This window comes from Chinchilla lanigera, unplaced genomic scaffold (assembly GCF_000276665.1).
Source record: "Chinchilla lanigera isolate Chin_1 unplaced genomic scaffold, ChiLan1.0 scaffold00091, whole genome shotgun sequence".
Classification (NCBI taxonomy): Eukaryota; Metazoa; Chordata; class Mammalia; order Rodentia; family Chinchillidae; genus Chinchilla; species Chinchilla lanigera.
Genome location: NW_004955492.1, coordinates 4,472,380 through 4,490,043, shown reverse-complemented (window position 1 = coordinate 4,490,043; position 17,664 = coordinate 4,472,380). Strand labels below are relative to the sequence as shown.

The 17,664-nt window shown below is 40.9% G+C and overlaps 1 protein-coding gene across 1 annotated transcript in view; it reads right to left on the bottom strand.

Moving 5' to 3' along the window:
- The window catches only part of B3galnt2 (beta-1,3-N-acetylgalactosaminyltransferase 2), a gene marked incomplete at its 5' end in the record, with an annotated part of 30,120 nt that extends 12,661 nt beyond the window's left edge, over positions 1–17,459 (bottom strand). The window contains 4 exon segments of the mRNA XM_013504679.1: positions 6,098–6,193; positions 8,135–8,328; positions 11,945–12,045; positions 17,312–17,459. Of these exon segments, the coding sequence (XP_013360133.1) occupies positions 6,098–6,193; positions 8,135–8,328; positions 11,945–12,045; positions 17,312–17,459 (539 nt within the window).
- Positions 17,460–17,664: the final 205 nt, after the last annotated feature.

Genomic DNA, 17,664 nt, shown 5'->3' with positions numbered 1-17,664 from the left:
GGTTCCTGGTACCGGAGAAAAACCAAAAAAAAAAAAAAAAAAAAGAGGTTCCTAGATATGGGTCATGAGCATTCAGAGCATTCCCACGACACAGCACCCTTAAAGATGAACAGCTTGCCATTCTGTTTTATACATGGATTTCTGCATTTATATGGTGTCATTCTATGAGCATCTGACCATCTGTCAGTGGACCCACTGGAAGGTCAATGTTGGGACCTGAGATCTAAACTCTGAGCCCTGACTGTGTCAGCCTGCTGTGGGTTTATCTTGTGTCTTTCTCTGGCCCTTGGTATACATGACTGTCTTTTAAAACTGTAATAGTTCTAAAACTTGGAAGTGCTGGTAACAAATATGTTCAGAACAAATTGCTAGGACTTGGTCAGTGCTTGGATATGAGAGTTGAGAACAAATCCCATGACTCAGAAAGATTCTGATGACTAAGAGACAACAGATTGAGGGGATGGAGAAAGGTCATGACTAGAATGCCCAAATGGCGAATCTCAATGGACTGCTACAAGCAGGTCTGCAGTTCACTAAGAAGTCCAGGCTGTGCAGACACATCACCAGCCATCAGCATACAGGAGGCAAGGGGTGAGATGGCCTGGGAGGGAGGAGTGAAGTAAACCAGGAGACTACAAAACGAACACTAGTGACTTTCTTCTGGGACCAGGTCTCACCAAGTCCCTAAGTTATCCAGGCTAAGACTGCTTGAACTTGCAATCTTCCTGCTTCACCCTTGCGGAATACTTAAGTGGGAGGATCTCCATATGTTCGTGGCCAGCCTGGGCTACGTAGTGAGTTTAAGACAGTCTGAGTTACAAAACTCAGATTGGAACTATTGAGGCTTAGTCTCAAAAAAACAAATAAATAAATGAAAGAATGAATCATACGAAAAGTAAATGCTGTAGCGACCAAATAAAAATTCTTCACCTTGAAACTACAAATCTGGAAAATCTGAAGACAGAATAAGTAATTCTGTCCTACTAATTCAACTGACATTTGGCATCTGACCTGCTACTTCCCAGTGGCTCCTTCTTGGCAGCCACTCCATTGTTTGTGTCTGAGCCATGATACAATGGTCAGCTTATTCACTAAGTAAAGTAATTACCAAAAAATTTCACTGTCATCCCCTAAATGGCCTTGATTTACTGCCTGAGCCCATTCTGACCCACTGGATGCTGTTATCATGCAGGGCAGGAGCTGCAGCTCCTGTTCTGTTGCTGTTCCAGTCACAGGAAGGGACCTGTTCCTCACCTCTTCTCTTACAAGCCTACCTTCTAGTCTCTCTTGGAGGGCATCACAAAGCCAGGAACCTCTTCACATGAAAATCAACTTGTTTATGGTAATTCTATGCCCCAATCATGAAACCAGAAAGGAAGTTAGGAAAAAAAAACAGTATGGTACATATAGGTACAAAAGGAAATATAATACATTATCTGTAACATATGTAAGCTAACTGCAGCCCGTTCCACGTTAACTCTTTTGTGTCATGCTTCTTCCCCAGCCCATGTGCATCATGCTTCTAATTTCTCATCCAATACTAAGAACTGCTTCAAGAAATAAGTACATTTGTGTATATAAAACATTAAGAACTTCTCGTGGATTGGAGAATGACATCTAATAATCTAAACTTTCATAAAAATTAAGTATGTGTGTCCATAATACAAATAATGCCTCTAGTGATTTAGCTGAACAAAAATAGTCTGCTTTTTTGAGATTAGTTTTAGGCTTCAACTATACTATTAAGAAAAATATAAGATTATAGAAACAATTATTTCAGGAGAAACACACAGCAGTCTTCATTTAATCCGGGGACCTCCGCTGAGATTTATGCTTCAGTGAGCCACACAATGAACACATTACAAAAGATCTGCTCACATGACAAGCCAGCTACACTGCTGTTACTCTGGTCGCCAGTGAGTGTGAAGACAATGAGCTCATCACCAACTTCCAAGGAGCTAGAACAAGCCCACAGCTTTCCTCCAGTTCGCCATTCCCTGCTCACTGTAAGCAGCAAGCCTCACTGTCATTTTTCTAGTAAGCCCCAGAAGGTGTGGTGTAGCAAAAGAGTATTTAGGTACCACGAACACATTTTCAACAAAAACAGGACTCTGTATAACAGGACAGGACAGAACATTTAAAATTTTTTAAGTTTATTTTTTCTTTTTATAAAGCTAGTGTAGGGCCAGGGATATAGTTCAGCAGCACAGTGCCTGCCTGGCAAGTGCAAGGTACTGAGTTTGATTCCTGGTACCAAAAAATTAATTAATTAATTAATAATAATAAAAAAAATCAAGCTAGTGTATCTATTGCCGGCCATTTTGAAAATAAATACAAAAAAAGAAGAAGAAAACAATCACATCTCCTCAGGTAGCCATTATTAAAATTTTTGTTTTTGTTAATATTAGAAAATTAATGAATAACCAAGTATATGTATCTTTTTTGAGGGGGGTACTAAAAAGTGAACTCAGGACTTTGTGCTTGCCAGGCAGGCACTTATGCCACTGAGCTAAATCCCCAGCCCCAAGTATATTTATCTTAAAAGTCTGAAGGGAAATGATACTCTCAGAGATAGGTCATTAAAGGCCTCCCACTCATGACTGCGGTTGAGCTCCCCCCACAACTAGCACCTACTGCTGGATACACAACTCTAACCACCAGCATGGATGCTTAACCCCTCTCTCCCAACCTCTGTCTTACTACAAAAAACAGCAAACCTAAAAAAGTTGAAATCACCACCCAAATCACCTGGCCTCATAGACTGCTCACATTTTGCCCCACTTGGGTGCTCGGTATCCACACCTTTCCTGCTGGTCTCAAATCACTTCAAAGTTCTACAGCACGATGCAGGTACCATGACAGCGCATTTTTAGCACTGCCGCATGTACTTCCTGAGAGTAAGGACATTCAGGAAATATAACTTACAGACCAGTAAAATAAAGGGCGGACCCTGTAAGCCATGACCAACTGAAGCATTAAAGTATATTTTTCCTCTTCTTTGTCCTACACCATGTGAATACTTCCTCAGGGACAGTTTTGCAACCTCAGCATCGAAGACATTTGGGCCAGGTCACCCTTTCCTGTGCATTGCAGGATGGTGCCCATCATTTCTATACCTCTGCCCACAGATACCACTACTGTCTCCCAGCCAGCTGTAACTGAAAGTATCTCCTAGAAGGGAATTATAGGAAGAGTGAAGAAACGCTGCTCTTACAGAATAAGACCCCAAGTCCCTATGAGAAGCAGCAGCAGTAATGACAGCGGACAGCATGTCATGGCCACCTGGCAGTATGTGCTAAGCAGTCTGCATGCGTCAGGCCACCTACCCATAGAGCAACTCTCAGAATTGGGTAGCACAGCACCTCCTTACAGAAGAGGAAAGAGACACAGTGAGGGCAACACGTCATGTTGCACAGCCATTAAGTGGCACAGCAGGGATTCAAGCTCAGCCATGTGGGGCCCACATGGGCCCTCATACCCCTGCTCACTTCCAGGACATCATCTCCTTTCTCCTGCTGAGACTGAGCTTCCTGAGAATCAACCCTCCAGCAGGCTCCAGATCTTTCTGGACAGCACCCACCACAGTGCCAGCGCTCCTCATCTCCTCCGAGGGTTGCTCTCCCTGCAGGAATCTCACACGTCTGGGTCAGAGTCTGCCCATGCTGGTCCTCGGCACACAAGGACCACTCTTCCTGCTGCCTGGCTCCAGTCCCAAAGGAGCTTACCAGTTAGTTCACAAGGCAAATGCTCAGAGCAGCGCCTCACCCACGGTGTGTTCCACGGAGTACTAGTGCTAGCTCTTCTCTCCCCACTAGTGTGTAAAGCAGTATCTGAGGGTAGGCATTTTCATTTTTTGTTTTGTTGTTGACTTTGTACTGGGGATTGAACCCAGCACTTTGTACTGAGCTGTACCACCAGTCCCTCTTTTAAATTTTATTTTGAGACAGGGTCTTGCTAAGTTGCCCAGGCTGGGCTCAAATTTATAATCCTCCTGCCTCAGCCTCCCAGAGTACAGGGATCATAGCTGTGTACCTCCCAGAGTACAGGGATTATAGCTCCTACTGTGTCTTGATATGGTCCCAGTGCTTGGCACATGGTAAATTCTCAATTAAGAATTTTCTCAGTAGGGCTGGGGATTTAGCTCAGCGGCAAAAGCGCCTGCCTGGCAAGCGCAAGGTCGTGAGTTCGGTTCCCGGTACCGGAGAAAAAGAAAAAACAAAAAAAAAAAAGAATTTTCTCAGTAAATGTATGATCAAACCCAAGAAGTTTCCTTCAAAAATGAGATCCAATGCTTGGCCTTTACTACTTGGGTGAGTCCCAACTCTTCATTAAAAGTAAAAGACAACCCTGACAGCACCTATAGCACTTAAAAAGGAAAAGAATGTAGGAAACTGGCATTCTCCTATACTGCTAATAACTATTCACATCACTGAAATTCCATTTAGGGAGGAATCATATACCTTAAAAAATGCACATACCCTTTGGTACAACAATTCATCCTCAACAAACACTTACACACACAAATCAAGAAGGATAATGATGTTCACTATCATCTCTTTCAAAACACTAAAAAACTGGAAATATATCAATATCCAAAGACAGAGTTAAATGATAGCTGACTGGTTTCTTGCCCCACTGTAATTCCTGCTGAGTTGCTATGGCACCCAGCCAATATGGCGCTGGAGGTCATGTGGTATGGTGCTGAGTCACTATGGCATCCAGCCAATATGGCACTGCCCACTAGAGGCCATGTGCTAAGCCCCACCCTTCTTCTGCTGAGTCAAATTACGACTTCCTACTTTCCCCTTTGTAATATCCTGTTCCCTTTTCCCACGCTCCCACCCAATCCTGGTCTGTCAAGTCAGGCGGTCCGCCTCTTAAACCCTGCCTCCAGTCTGGGGTTATTTAACCTTGGACCCCAGGAAAGATCCTTAGAAGCGCCATGTTTTTCTCTTTCCTGTGGCCTTCTCTGTGCCCACAATAAAGGCATTTTATTCTGTTTTACTTCTCTCTGTGCTGGAAAAACCTACCAATAGTGTTTCCATACAATGTAATCCTATAAAGCCATTACAATAATGAAGAATATTTATATAAAAATGGTCACATTAGAGAAAGTAAATTATAAAACAGAATGAACAATATAATCCTAGCAACTTTATATGCACAGAAGCCAAATGTTAAATGAGATTATACATGAGTTATGGGATTTTGATTTTTTTTTTTTTTGGTGGTACTGAGGACTGAGCCTAACGCTTCACACTGAGCTATCTCCTCAGCTCTTTTTTTTGTTGATAACAGGAATCAAACTCATGATCTCATGCTTACCAGTGTGGGGCTGTGCCACTGAGCTATATCCCTGGCCTGATTTTAATCTTCTTAATAGTTTTCCTTTACTTTATTTTTCTCCAGTGTATTTTACTTCTGCTTTTATTAAAGATGTTTTAACTTTTAATTCTTTTTTTTTTTTTTTTTTTTGAGACAGGTCCTTGCTATGTAGTTAAGCTGGTCTTCAACTCACTATGTAGCCCACGTTAGCCCCAAGCTCATGGCGACCCTTCTGCATCAGCCTCCCACGTGCTGGGATTACACGGGTGCACCACCACGCCTGAATAAACATGTTTTCAAATGGAAGTTCATATATAGGTGAAAGAGAAATCCCTTTGATATTCATAGACATGTATGTACCTAGGCTGGACTGAGGGAGGCCCAGGTGATGGATGTGTTTTCAGGCCTCACCCTAACTGTTCACCCTTTAAAGAAGTTTTATTTAACTTAGAAATGGGACCTGTCTCCTGTATAGACTGATTTTTTTTTTTTTTATTCTTTAGATAAGGAAACTATGTGATTTACGAAATGGTTTGTGCCGGGTCTATCAGTCAGTATCTAATATTACTCTTTCTCACTGAAATTGTCACACAGTCCCAATAAACCACAGTGACACAAATACTTTCAAAACACAGGGTCTGACCCACTGAGGGATGGTGAAGTTCTCTGGAGGAAGAAATGCAAGCACTACACTTTAGTATATCCATAGCTGGTTCCCTCCACTCCCATTCCGGTCAGCACCCACTCTCCTCTGAGGGGGAGCACCACATACCTCTGGTAAGATGAACTGTTCCACAGGCTTGTACCAGAGTTTGTTCACTTGAACGCCACAGCTCGGAGGACTAAAGCGAGCGATGAAGAGGGCCTCCTACACACCGGGGAAGGCGAGGGGCAAGAAACAGGAAACAGAGAAGAATGTTTTATGTTACACATAGCACATGCAACAAGTCCTCAAACACCTTCCAGCTTGATCAGTCAACAAAATCCATAATGGTCCGAAGTACAGTGATTCATGTTGTTCTACTGTAGTTTTGGCAATGTTTGGGTTTTCTAGTACAATCATGGTTATGAAGTAAAGATATTTAAGATACCAAAGTTGTCTTAAAATTCTCAACTACTAGGGGCTGGGGATTTAGCTCAGCGGCAAAAGCGCCTGCCTGGCAAGCGCAAGGTTGTGAGTTCAGTTCCCGGTACCAGAGAAAAACCAAAAAATTCTCAACTACTAAACATAACCTTAAAAACAAAAGAAAAAACCCCATCTTGACATGAAAAGCATTAAAGGAAGTGAGAGGTGTTGTTAAACTCAGTTAATTACAGTGCCAAAATTCCCTAAAGAGTTGAGAATAAATGGAAAGATCACATATTTAGAGGGGATGGGAACAAAAAAACTCAAGAACCCCTTCCAAAAGAACTATCATGCTGGGTGCAGTGGTGCTGCATATACCTGTAATCCCAGCAGTCTGGGAGGCTACGGCAGAAAGACTGCAAGTCTGAACCAAGCCTGGGCAAGAATGAAAAGGGAAAATTCATTGATCATACAATCTGATGAATAGGTTTCAAAATGTGGAGTGAGAGATGACATACAGTGGAGCACTTCTCTACGCTTCCGTCTATACATGAAGTCCCAGAACAGACACAACCAGTCTACGAGAAAACAAAAAAATCAGAAGAGTGGTTGCCTTTGGGGCACAGAAAAGGAACGGACTTGGAAGGAACATAAGGGAACTTTCTAGGATCACATGCTTCACATACTGACAGGAGTATGTGAGTGAAACAGGTTATAGAATTTAACGAACTGCACGTACATGCCACTGTATGTAGTTTAAGAACAATAGGGGCTGGGGATTTAGCTCAGCGGCAAAGCGCCTGCCTGGCAAGCGCAAGGTCATGAGTTCGGTTCCCGGTACCAGAGGAAAAAAAAAAAAAAGAACAATAAAAAAGTAAATCCTAATTAATGACATGCATGCTAGAGCATTCAAGTGTGAAGTATACCAATGCCTGCAATTTACTCTGAAATACATTTTTAAAAAGATAGATTAATAAATACATATGTGACAAAGCAAATACAGCCAGACACTGATTACTGTAGAATCTAGTTGGTGGATATTCAGTTCTTCACTGTATAATTGTTTTGCATTTCCTGTATTTTTAAAACCCAGAAACAGATCTTTTCAAATATAATTCCATCCTATATGCCTTCTGATATATCATGCAAACAAATCAGATCTCCCCAACTTCAGAGAAAGAGTGAGCCCAACTGTTTTAAACTTTTCTCCCTCCTATATCGTCCTTACAAAAAACATCTGAAGCAGCTTATTGGCCTTTTATTGTAGATTTTTATGTTTGTAAGAGACAAAATCCTAAAAGGCCTCCAATTTTTTTTCTTTTTTAACACAGGGTCTCACTATGTAGCCCAGGCTGGCCTCAAACTTACTGCAATCCTTCTGCCTCAGCCTGCTGAGTACTGGTATTACAGGCGTTTACCATCAAACCCTGCTACAAGGCCCCAAATTTTTATATCCATCACCAATTTCTGAGTTCTGGAAGATTTTAGATTGAGAATTTCCAATCTAGTCCAACTTCCTCTTTTCTAGATATAATGCATTTATTCACTGTTAATCTCTTTTCAAACCAGTAGTATAATTTTTTGCACTACAATGCATTCTCCATTTAGTCAATAAGGGAAAAATGGTGGAAGTCTCTCAACTAGAGGGAATTACATAGTCTTCCAACCTAGTACATGCCATAAGGAAAAGTTGTGTTTTGGGAGAAGGAAAACATGCGAAGTCCTGTACAAAGCAGTGCATACCTCCTGTTCTGCCTGATAAAGCTTCACCGTAATGTTCCTCTGGAAACCCACATCACTGGCATCGTAGAATACTCCAAGACTGGTGATAACAATTGGGTAGAGAACTCGGAAGCTCACACTAACAACTCGGTCCTCAGAGAGCTCTGATGTAGCATCTTCTGAAAGACTGAATGCTTCAATTTCCTGATTCAAAACTAAGGAAGCAGGGAAAAGAGGGGTTTTACATAATTAAACATACGTAATCTCTTATTTTACAAATATGATGTATGAAGCAGCCCTAACAGTAAAATCTAACTACCTATATTTACTATATGATTTTTTCACAAGTGGCAGAAATTTTTTAAAAATTGAGAATCATGGCTGCGCCTAGAAAAACAAACCCATTTTGAAATTTAAGAATGAACTTTTCAGCTAAATCTAGTATTCAATTATCAAAACTGCTTTAGATTTTTTGTGTACATGTGTGTCTGTACATAGACAAATAAATATTACAGGAAAACAATAAACTTAAGTTAACTGGAAAGTATCTACTTGGAAGTATTGGAGAAAAAGTGTAACAAACACAGTACTAACTGCAGGCATAAGTAATCAGTACATTTGAGTTGGGCATGGTGGTGCACACCTGTAACCCCAGCAACTGACAAGGCTGAGGCAGGACTGCAAGTTTGAGCCTGGTCTACGCAACTTAGCAAGGTCCTGTATCAAAATAAAAATTAGAATAAATTTTTTTAAAAAATAGCTGAGCATGTAGTTCATTCTGAAGGCCTTGAGTTAAATCCCCAGTATAAGCGGAGGTGGGGGGGGAATCAGTAAATTTGGTTTTGCTTTGCAAATTTCGAAGTTCTACTTCTTTTTAGGCAATTTAAGATATCTGTGACATGTCAGGCAACTATTATAATACAGAAGTAACTAGAATAACTTCAAGTAACACTGAAAAATTCTTGCTGTACAATACTGATAAAAGATAAGCACAGCAGGCATTTCTGACTTTGTACCTGGTCACATTCCCACCAAGTTTACATTTTCACAACTTCTCCCTGTGGGGGAAGCATTGATTTATAGTTTACAGACTAATGAACTGAACTCAGACATAGTAACCGCCCAAAGACACGGAGGAGCCACACCTAGGTTTAATGACTCCTAACTCAGTAGTTTCCCATTCTTCCCCAGTTGTCTAATCAGTGTCCAAACAGCCCTTTTGAAGTAATTTCTAATTCCATAAGTGAATCAAGATAGATTACATGGGTAGTTAATATGGCAGAGACTACCAGTACTACTTTGACAAATAAGACATTTTTAAAAAGAATATTATAACCAAGTTCTTTGTATCTTTTAGAGCTGTGGTTTTCAAACTTTTCTGATTATAACACCTCGTAAGTTAAAAAAAAAAAATCTGTATACATACCCATACACTTACAAAGTAAATATAAATACTGTCATATTTGGTATTAATACAAATTATATTTAGGGCTGGAAGTATTGAGTGGTACAGTCGTTGCTTAACATGCAGCAGGCCCTGGGTTTAATCCTTAGCACCAAAACAGTAACAATAAAATAAAATTTGTATTTTCTTCCTGAACACCCACAGGTTGTTTAGATCCTCACTTTAAGAGCTCCTAGAAACTATTATACACTTAGTAGATACTCATTAACATAACTATAGGAGAAGTGATGGCTTCTGCTCAATTACAGACATGAGCAGGAAGGGAAGAAAAGAGAACAGATTCTTGTCATAGACAGGGCAGGGACTGCCAGAGTCTAGACTCCAAACATAGTGTATGACAACAAAATGTTGCTCTTTAATATAATCAGGAAATAAAAGACATCCACAGTGGAAGCATGTCTATTAAAAGCATCAGGTCAAATACATTATAACAGTATTAGTTTTTTTTGTTGTTGGTTTTTTTTTTTTTTTTTGGCGACAGGCTCTCATTGTTAGTTCAGGCTGGCCTCCAACTCTGACCTACCTGCTTTAGCCTCCAAAATGCTGGGGTTACAGGTGTGCACCACCACGCCTGACCCTTTTTTTTTGAGAGAGAGACTCCTGCTATGTAGTTCAGGCTGGCCTTGAACTCAGAGCAAGCCTCCTCCCTAATCCTCCCATGTATTGGGGTTACCGGCCTGTACTACCAGGCCTCACTAGATATTTCTATCTTAAAAAATAACCCTGAACTCAAGCTACCTTAAAAAACAAATTGTTGCTTTATTTTTGAGATGAAGGTATCACTATGTTGCCCACACTGATCTAGAACTCCTGGGCTCAATGAGATCCTCCCACTTCAACCTTCCAAGTAGCTGGGACTACAGGTGTTCAAGGGTGTGGGGCTAATGCTGTTGTTTTGCTTATTAGTCAAACCTTTTACATATCTTAGTATCATGACTGAGGCTGACCTTCAGGTACTGAAATAACCCTAAATGCTTTCTGGAAAATAAAAAAGACAAAATTTGTGTGTGTGTATTTTTAAAAATGTAACATACAGCACATGTATAAACATTTTCTTTTTAAATATTTTATCAGTACCCATTTGCAGTTCATGCAGTGTGCACTCACGCTGGGGAGTGATTACATGCGTACACCACAGCTGTCTCTTTTTTTAAATTCCCTTCCTCTTCACTCCTCCTCCCTTTTGAACATTTTCTATTAATGAAGAGGTCTACTCCTTTACTATTAATGAGTAATGGCATCTAAAATAATGAGTTCTGGATTTTTTCTTCTTTTTTCTTTTACAGTGCTCAGAATGGAATCCAGGGCCTGGGTTCTATTAAGAGCACTTTGCAATATCCCTAGCCCTGGAAAATTCAAAGGAAAGGAAGTGGCTTTTTCTAGTTGCTGTTTGGTTTGGTTTTCATTCACTCATTTATTTTTGAGACAGGGTCTCGCTATGTAGTTGAGGCTGGTCTTGAACTCACGATGATGCTCCTGCCTCAGCCTCCTAAATGCTGTTATTATAGGCATTTGCCTGTATGCCCAATTGGTTTTGGCTTTCAACAGTAACTTGCTTTGAGACAGGATAGCACATCATCACTAATGCACCATTTACAAGATACATAATTTAGGGTTACCCAAAGGTGCACATAACCATAAAGATTTGACAAAATTGAAACTAATACAAGTCATAATCAGCACGTGGGACATAAGGAAAGCTTATCATCTTAGAATCACAACTGCACATAATAGGAAGTGCTAATAAAGACATGTTATAACTTCCCCAAATTAGTTCCCTGGTAGATACACAGAGGATCTAATTAGAATCTGTTTTCTCCATCACCAGGATCCCCACCGCTTTCAAGGAACAAAAAGTATCGTCTTTTTAATGTCTTACTACTTGTTTCGCAGAAGTACCTGCAATGATCTTAACAGAACGTTGCCTCACAACATTTGTATCAATGCTATTATAAATCCACTGATGAAATCAGCAGTTTCTCAAAAATCTGAAGTTGAGTAACTCATGATTTAGCTAGGCTTAAGGAACTTCCAGATGCATCTGAATCATCCTAAAGAATATTCTACTGGATCCCAGAACCCTGTACCTGTGGGGAATCTCTATAAATTCCTGAATGGATTAATCTATTGTTGGGTTTTTTTTTTGTTTTTTTTTTTCTGGTACCGGGAATCGAACTCAGGACCTCACACTTGCCAGGCAGGCACTGTGCCACTGAGCTAAATCCCCAGCCCCTGGATCGATTAATCTATGGAGAGGAATGAAACAAAAACTTTGATGACAAAAACAGAATCCATACTAGTAAGTTTAGTAACTTTTACTCAACATCGAAGTTGCAGAAGGCAGTCTGTGGCAGAAGACAACTCACCTGGACTGGTGATGTTGAGCAGCCTGCAGGAGTAAGGGTTCTCCCTGTCTTCCACAGGCACTTCACAGCCACGAGCACCTATTATGAACTTCACAAGCACACTGAGAGACGTGTTGGTATTAACATCGGTTACTCATCTTCACCTTACACATGCACCTTTCCTCAGGCTCATTTCAGAGCTTTAACGTTAAGACGTAAGTAGTTATGAAGATTAATTTTTACCTTTATTCTTCTAGTCTAGCAAAAAGGGGAAACATCAAATTGCTAACTGCCAAGTGACTTGTGGGTGAGCTCTCTCCTGTAATAATACTCCATTTAAAACAAGCATGAAGGTTTGCTCTGGCTACCAGCCACTGCTCATGCCATCTAAAAGCAAACTATATCCATTTCTCAAAAACTATCCATATTTTAGCTGGGTGTGGTCGTACAGGCCCATAATCCCAGCACTTGGGAGGCTGAAGCAGGAGGATCACCATGAGTTCAAGTTCAGTGTGGGCTATGTAGTGAGCTCAAGGCCAGCCTGGACCATACAGTGAAACCCTGTCTCAAAACGCCCGCCCCCCCAAAAAAAACCCAAAAACAAAAACAAAGGAACCCCCAAAATAAAAACCACACACAAAAAAACTATCCATATCTGCAACTTTCCCCTTCTGTTTCTTTTTCTCTTTTATGTTACTGGGGACTAAATTTGGGGCCTTTGCACTGAGCCATATCACCCTTCCACTTTGAGACAGGGTCTCATTAGATTGCCCACACAGGGCTCAAGTTTGTGATTCTTCTGCTTCAGCTTCCCAGAGTGCTGGGATTACAGTTTTGTGCCACCACACCCAGCTTTTCTGCTGTGTCTATTTTTCTATTTTAGCACGTGGTCTTCTGCTCAAGATTAGTCTTTCTATCCAAGATGTACTTCCTGTCCTGCCTCATAAAGCTTTACAAGTTCTTTCTCTGGAAACCCACATCACTGTTATCTCAGAATACTCTGACTGCTGGACTGGTTACCCTGTGACTCCCACCTTCTACATTATAAAAACTGTGAGCATGACCCAGAGTCTGCCCTTGAACCTCTTCTCCATCTGCTCATTCTATTCATTTCGCCTTCTCTCCTTCTCTCTCTTTCCTTTCTCCCTTCTTCCCTTCCTCTCTCCCCCTCCCTTCCTTCCTTCCTTCTTTCTATCCTTCTTGTCTTTTGAGACAGGGTCTCACTATGCAGTTCAGGCTGGCCTTGAGCTCACTTTGTTGCCCAGGCTGGTCTGGATTTGCAACGATCCTCCTACCTCAGCCTGCCGAGCACTGGGATTACAGGCGTGCGCCACCATGCCTGGTTTCACTTCCTCTTCTTGGACAATAGTATTTATTCTCAATGACTCACCGCCTAGAAATGACTTTTGACCTAGCAGTTCCAGTTTGGACCCACTCGCTAAGTAAAAGATCCATAAAGTCACTGGGCATCTCCACCTAGATGACCCATACGCAGTTGTGTCCTGAAGCCTGCTTGTGAGGGCAACTGTCACATTTTTAGGAATTTTGAGAAATGCAAATTTTCAGCTAATTTTATTAAAAATTAAATTACATAAACTTACAAGAAAGTATATTACTACCAAAAGAAATAGTCAAACTCATCATTTTCTGATTTTACTACATTTGACTATTATCAGTCTCTTAAGATTTATATCTTCATATGTACGATGGTATCACATATGGCATATTATGCATATCTGTCCCCAACTCTGCATTCAGTAACATCACATCAGTTTCCTGAAATTGGCCTCGATGGGACTATTCAGACCATAGAAAGTGTCAAAACAATAGAAGTATGGGCTTGATACATTGTTTGCTTGACTGTATAGACCCAAAAAAGTAATGCAAATTAAACTTACTGTACTCTATCTGGAGCTATTATATTGTGACTAGCACAGAACAATGGAGGAAATAGTCTTCCCATGTTCAAAGACTACTATGATTCAGCAAAGAAGTCACTGGCTTCATGGACTAAGTTGTCACTAGACTCTCACTCTAACTATGAAGAAATACTTGTGTCAAACTATACTGCCCTGTCAACTGCACCCATGAACTGGTAACAGAAGAGTCTGGCAAACAACAAAAGCATTCTATGTGAATCATTTTGCTTCGTGGAACTTACTAACTTAACACAGTATTATTTATGTTATTATCTGTCAGTCATGCTACACATCTTTTATATCAGCAAAATTTATAAATACCCATGATGCATTAGCATACTTTCCTCCAGAGAACCAGCCAGTGAGATGTCCCAGTTGACTGCTGCCTGCAGGGTCCTCAAACTCAACATGTCCACACTTGAGCTGCTTTCCTCTTCTTATCAGAGTCCTCTGTGACTGCACTGAGGACCACTACTCTCCAAGTCACAAAGCTAGATGCCTCCTGTTCTATCCAGTCATTGCCTGAAAAGGTCTCACCTTCCACTTAACCTTCCACATGCTCACCTCTCCTAGTCAGGCCCACTCTCCTTTTCTCATTCTTTCTTGACAGGGTCTTACTATGTAGCCCAGGCTGGCCTTGAACTCAAGATCCTCCTGCCTCGGCCTCCTAAGTGCTGTGATTACAAGTGTAGGCCAACACACCTGGCCCTCCACTCTTTACATAGCCTTTCTCTGTGTCTCTCCTTTCTTCCCTGGCATTCTAATACTCACCCTCAATACTCTTCTTCCCCTAAAAATTCCCTGTGCTCTAGTTACATAGGATTGTTTGGAGTTTTCCAAACACCCCAGGATATATTTATATTTATTTTATAGGACTTGTAACATTTTATAACACTATGATTTTATAACATTTTATAACACTATTATACATCTATTTCCTTTTACTAAACTTCAAAATACTCTAAACATTCAGATTAAGCTATATCTGTGTGTTCTACCACACACAACACATGACTTGCTTAAAAAGACACTCAGTACCTTACACAGGTAAGACACCTATTACTTACCTAATACTTACATAGACAACTAGCATTTAGAATAAAATTATTACACTTGATCTTAGCCAAAAGGCCGAGAAGCGACTGGAATAAAAGTATTAAACCCACATAATTACTCTGCCCCAGGAAGCTGTTTTTAGCTAATAACTACTTTTATACAGACAGGCTATCCTTTTCATAAAACAAAGCTTACAAAAGCATGAACTACAGGTGAATTTCTAAAGAACTTTACTTGTTACATTTAGTTCTGAGTCATTCATTCAAAAGTATTGAGTGGCTTGTGCTAAGCCAGTGGTGGCAGACCTACGACACACATGCTGTTTGTTTTCCTTTAAGGCAAAAGATGTTAATGTATGAGTTTTTTGGGTTTTTTTTCTCCCTAACTGAAACCTCAGCTTTAGGTTTAACTGCAGTGTTGGCACTTTGCAATAAGTAAGTGGAAGTAAGTGGGTTTTGGGTTGCAGTTTGGGATTCACCATCACTGCGGACCTCGGTCAAGCTAGATTCTAAGTACTGGGAATATAACAGTAAAAAACAGATGACACCTATATTCTAGTGGGGAAAGACAAGTTATTTATAAATATACAACTAAATACAACGAACATGCCAGTTCATGGTAAGTGTAATGACAAAAGCAAAGTGAGGGAGGACAATGGAATAGAAACGGGTGCTATTTAGACAAGATCGGGCATGTTCAGGGTGGTATGGCCATAGACTGGGGTGCTATTTAATATGGGCTGTCTGCTAGGGTAATCTGAGCAGAGGCTGAAGGAAGTGAGCTATGAGGACAGTTAGTGGATTAAAGCACAGGAAGTGGCCAGCATACAGAAAACAGATAGAGAAGGTCAAAGACAACAACAGACTTGAGATTCCAATCTAAGCAAAAAAGGTAGTCAGTGAAGGGTACGAATAGAGTACTGACCAAGTTAGTTTTAAAGGATCATTCTCAGCTGGGCATGGGGGCACACACTTGTAATCCCAACACGTTGAGAGGGTGAGCCAGGAGGATCAAAGGACTGAGTGGCACACACTTGTAATCCCAGCACCGGGCAGTATGAGGCTGAGGCCAGCCTTAAGTACATACTGAGACTCTGTCTTAGAAAAAGAAACAAAAATTACTCTGGCTGTAACGTGAAGAACTAAATGCATGGGGCTGAGCATGGAAGGAAGAGATTCGTGTAAGGGGCTTCTGCCATAATCCAGAGAGGTGATAGTGGCTTAGGTGAGAATGGTAGAAGTAAGATGCTAGCAAGAGTTCTACTCCAAACATGAATCTAAAGACAGCACCCAAAAGATACGCTGTTGGGGTGGATGTAGCATGTGAAAGCAAGAAGATCCAGGATAACACTAAGATTCTGGTCTAAGCAGCTGGTAAAGACGAATTCTAACTTTCCAAGATGGGAAAGAGTACAGGTTCTGGAGTGGTGCTGGAGCACTGAGGATTCGGAGGTCTTTCGTTTATTTTCTGGGCAAAAAGTTCCATTATCATTGTGATTGTGCCCTACAGAAACCTGTCTTAAAAAGGAATGGAAGCTCCTCTGAGTAAAAGAGGAAAGCTATAAATGTTCACTGTTGGTGACAAGAAAATTCACAACTGCAATTCACTTGTATAGCTACTGAGACACAAAAGTGCTGGTTTAACACAATCCTGAGAGGGCTTCTCAGCCCATCGCCCATGTATCTGCACATAACTGGGAGTCCAGCTGGGCATGGTGACCCAGCACTTGGGAGGCTGAGGCAGGAGGATTATTGTGAGTTCAAGGCCAATCTGGGCTACAAAGTGAACTCAAAGCCAGTCTGAACTACATAGCAAGACTCTGTCTCAAAAAAACAAAAACAAAAGCCAAACAACAAAACCCTGGGAGTCCAGCTTGCATGCTTCTTTTTCCCCAACCCCTAACTATACAACCTTGAGGCCAGTCCCACTGAAAGCACACTAAGGCCCTGGGCTCCTCACCATCTTGAGCCACCTACCACCAGCATGAGGGATGCTACAAAGGCTCAGTTCTGGGAGAGTGGTCAGGAAAGTGCCAGGCACGCTGCCCACACCTCAGACCACACAACTGAAAATGCTACATACAACATGGAAGTCACTTAAGCTTAGCTGTGAGAAGTCAGTAAACAGTATTCTGGAATGCAACTGGTATAGTAAAGCAAAGCAAAACACAAACCACACTGAGCATCGGTATATTAACCACGGAATACTCTCCTCCTCCAAGTAAAGTAGCTTCTGGCTTAAAATCTTGGCTAAATTTACTTTTGAGACCCAACTGTATACAAGAAAAGCAAAATGAAAACAGCCGTTTCTTCAGGAAAAGTTGTCATGTATCTGAATTAAGATCTCTGACTCTTTTAAATAAGGTTTTTTCTGAACTTTCAAACTAGGCAAGAGAATAATTTTAAAAACCTACCGCTGACTTAATGCAGGATGTTCTAGCAAATGCTTTAGCCAGGTGTTTCTTATCACATTTCGAAGTTCATGGTTATTGCGAGCTGATAACACACCAACTACCACATCGAAGTGACTAGATTTCCACTGAGGAAGTAAGGCAGATTGATCTATAAAAAATAATAATAATAAATTAGAAATGTCATGTCTCAAGTTCAATATGCAACACAAAAAGCTATTATAAATGTTTATATTTATAGAAAACATGGATAAACAGAAGGGAGATGGCTTTTTAAAAAAGTCACTCATAAACTCATCATCCACAGATAAACACTATTAACCTTTTGGCAGAGTGTCTCTGTCCTCTCCAGTGGG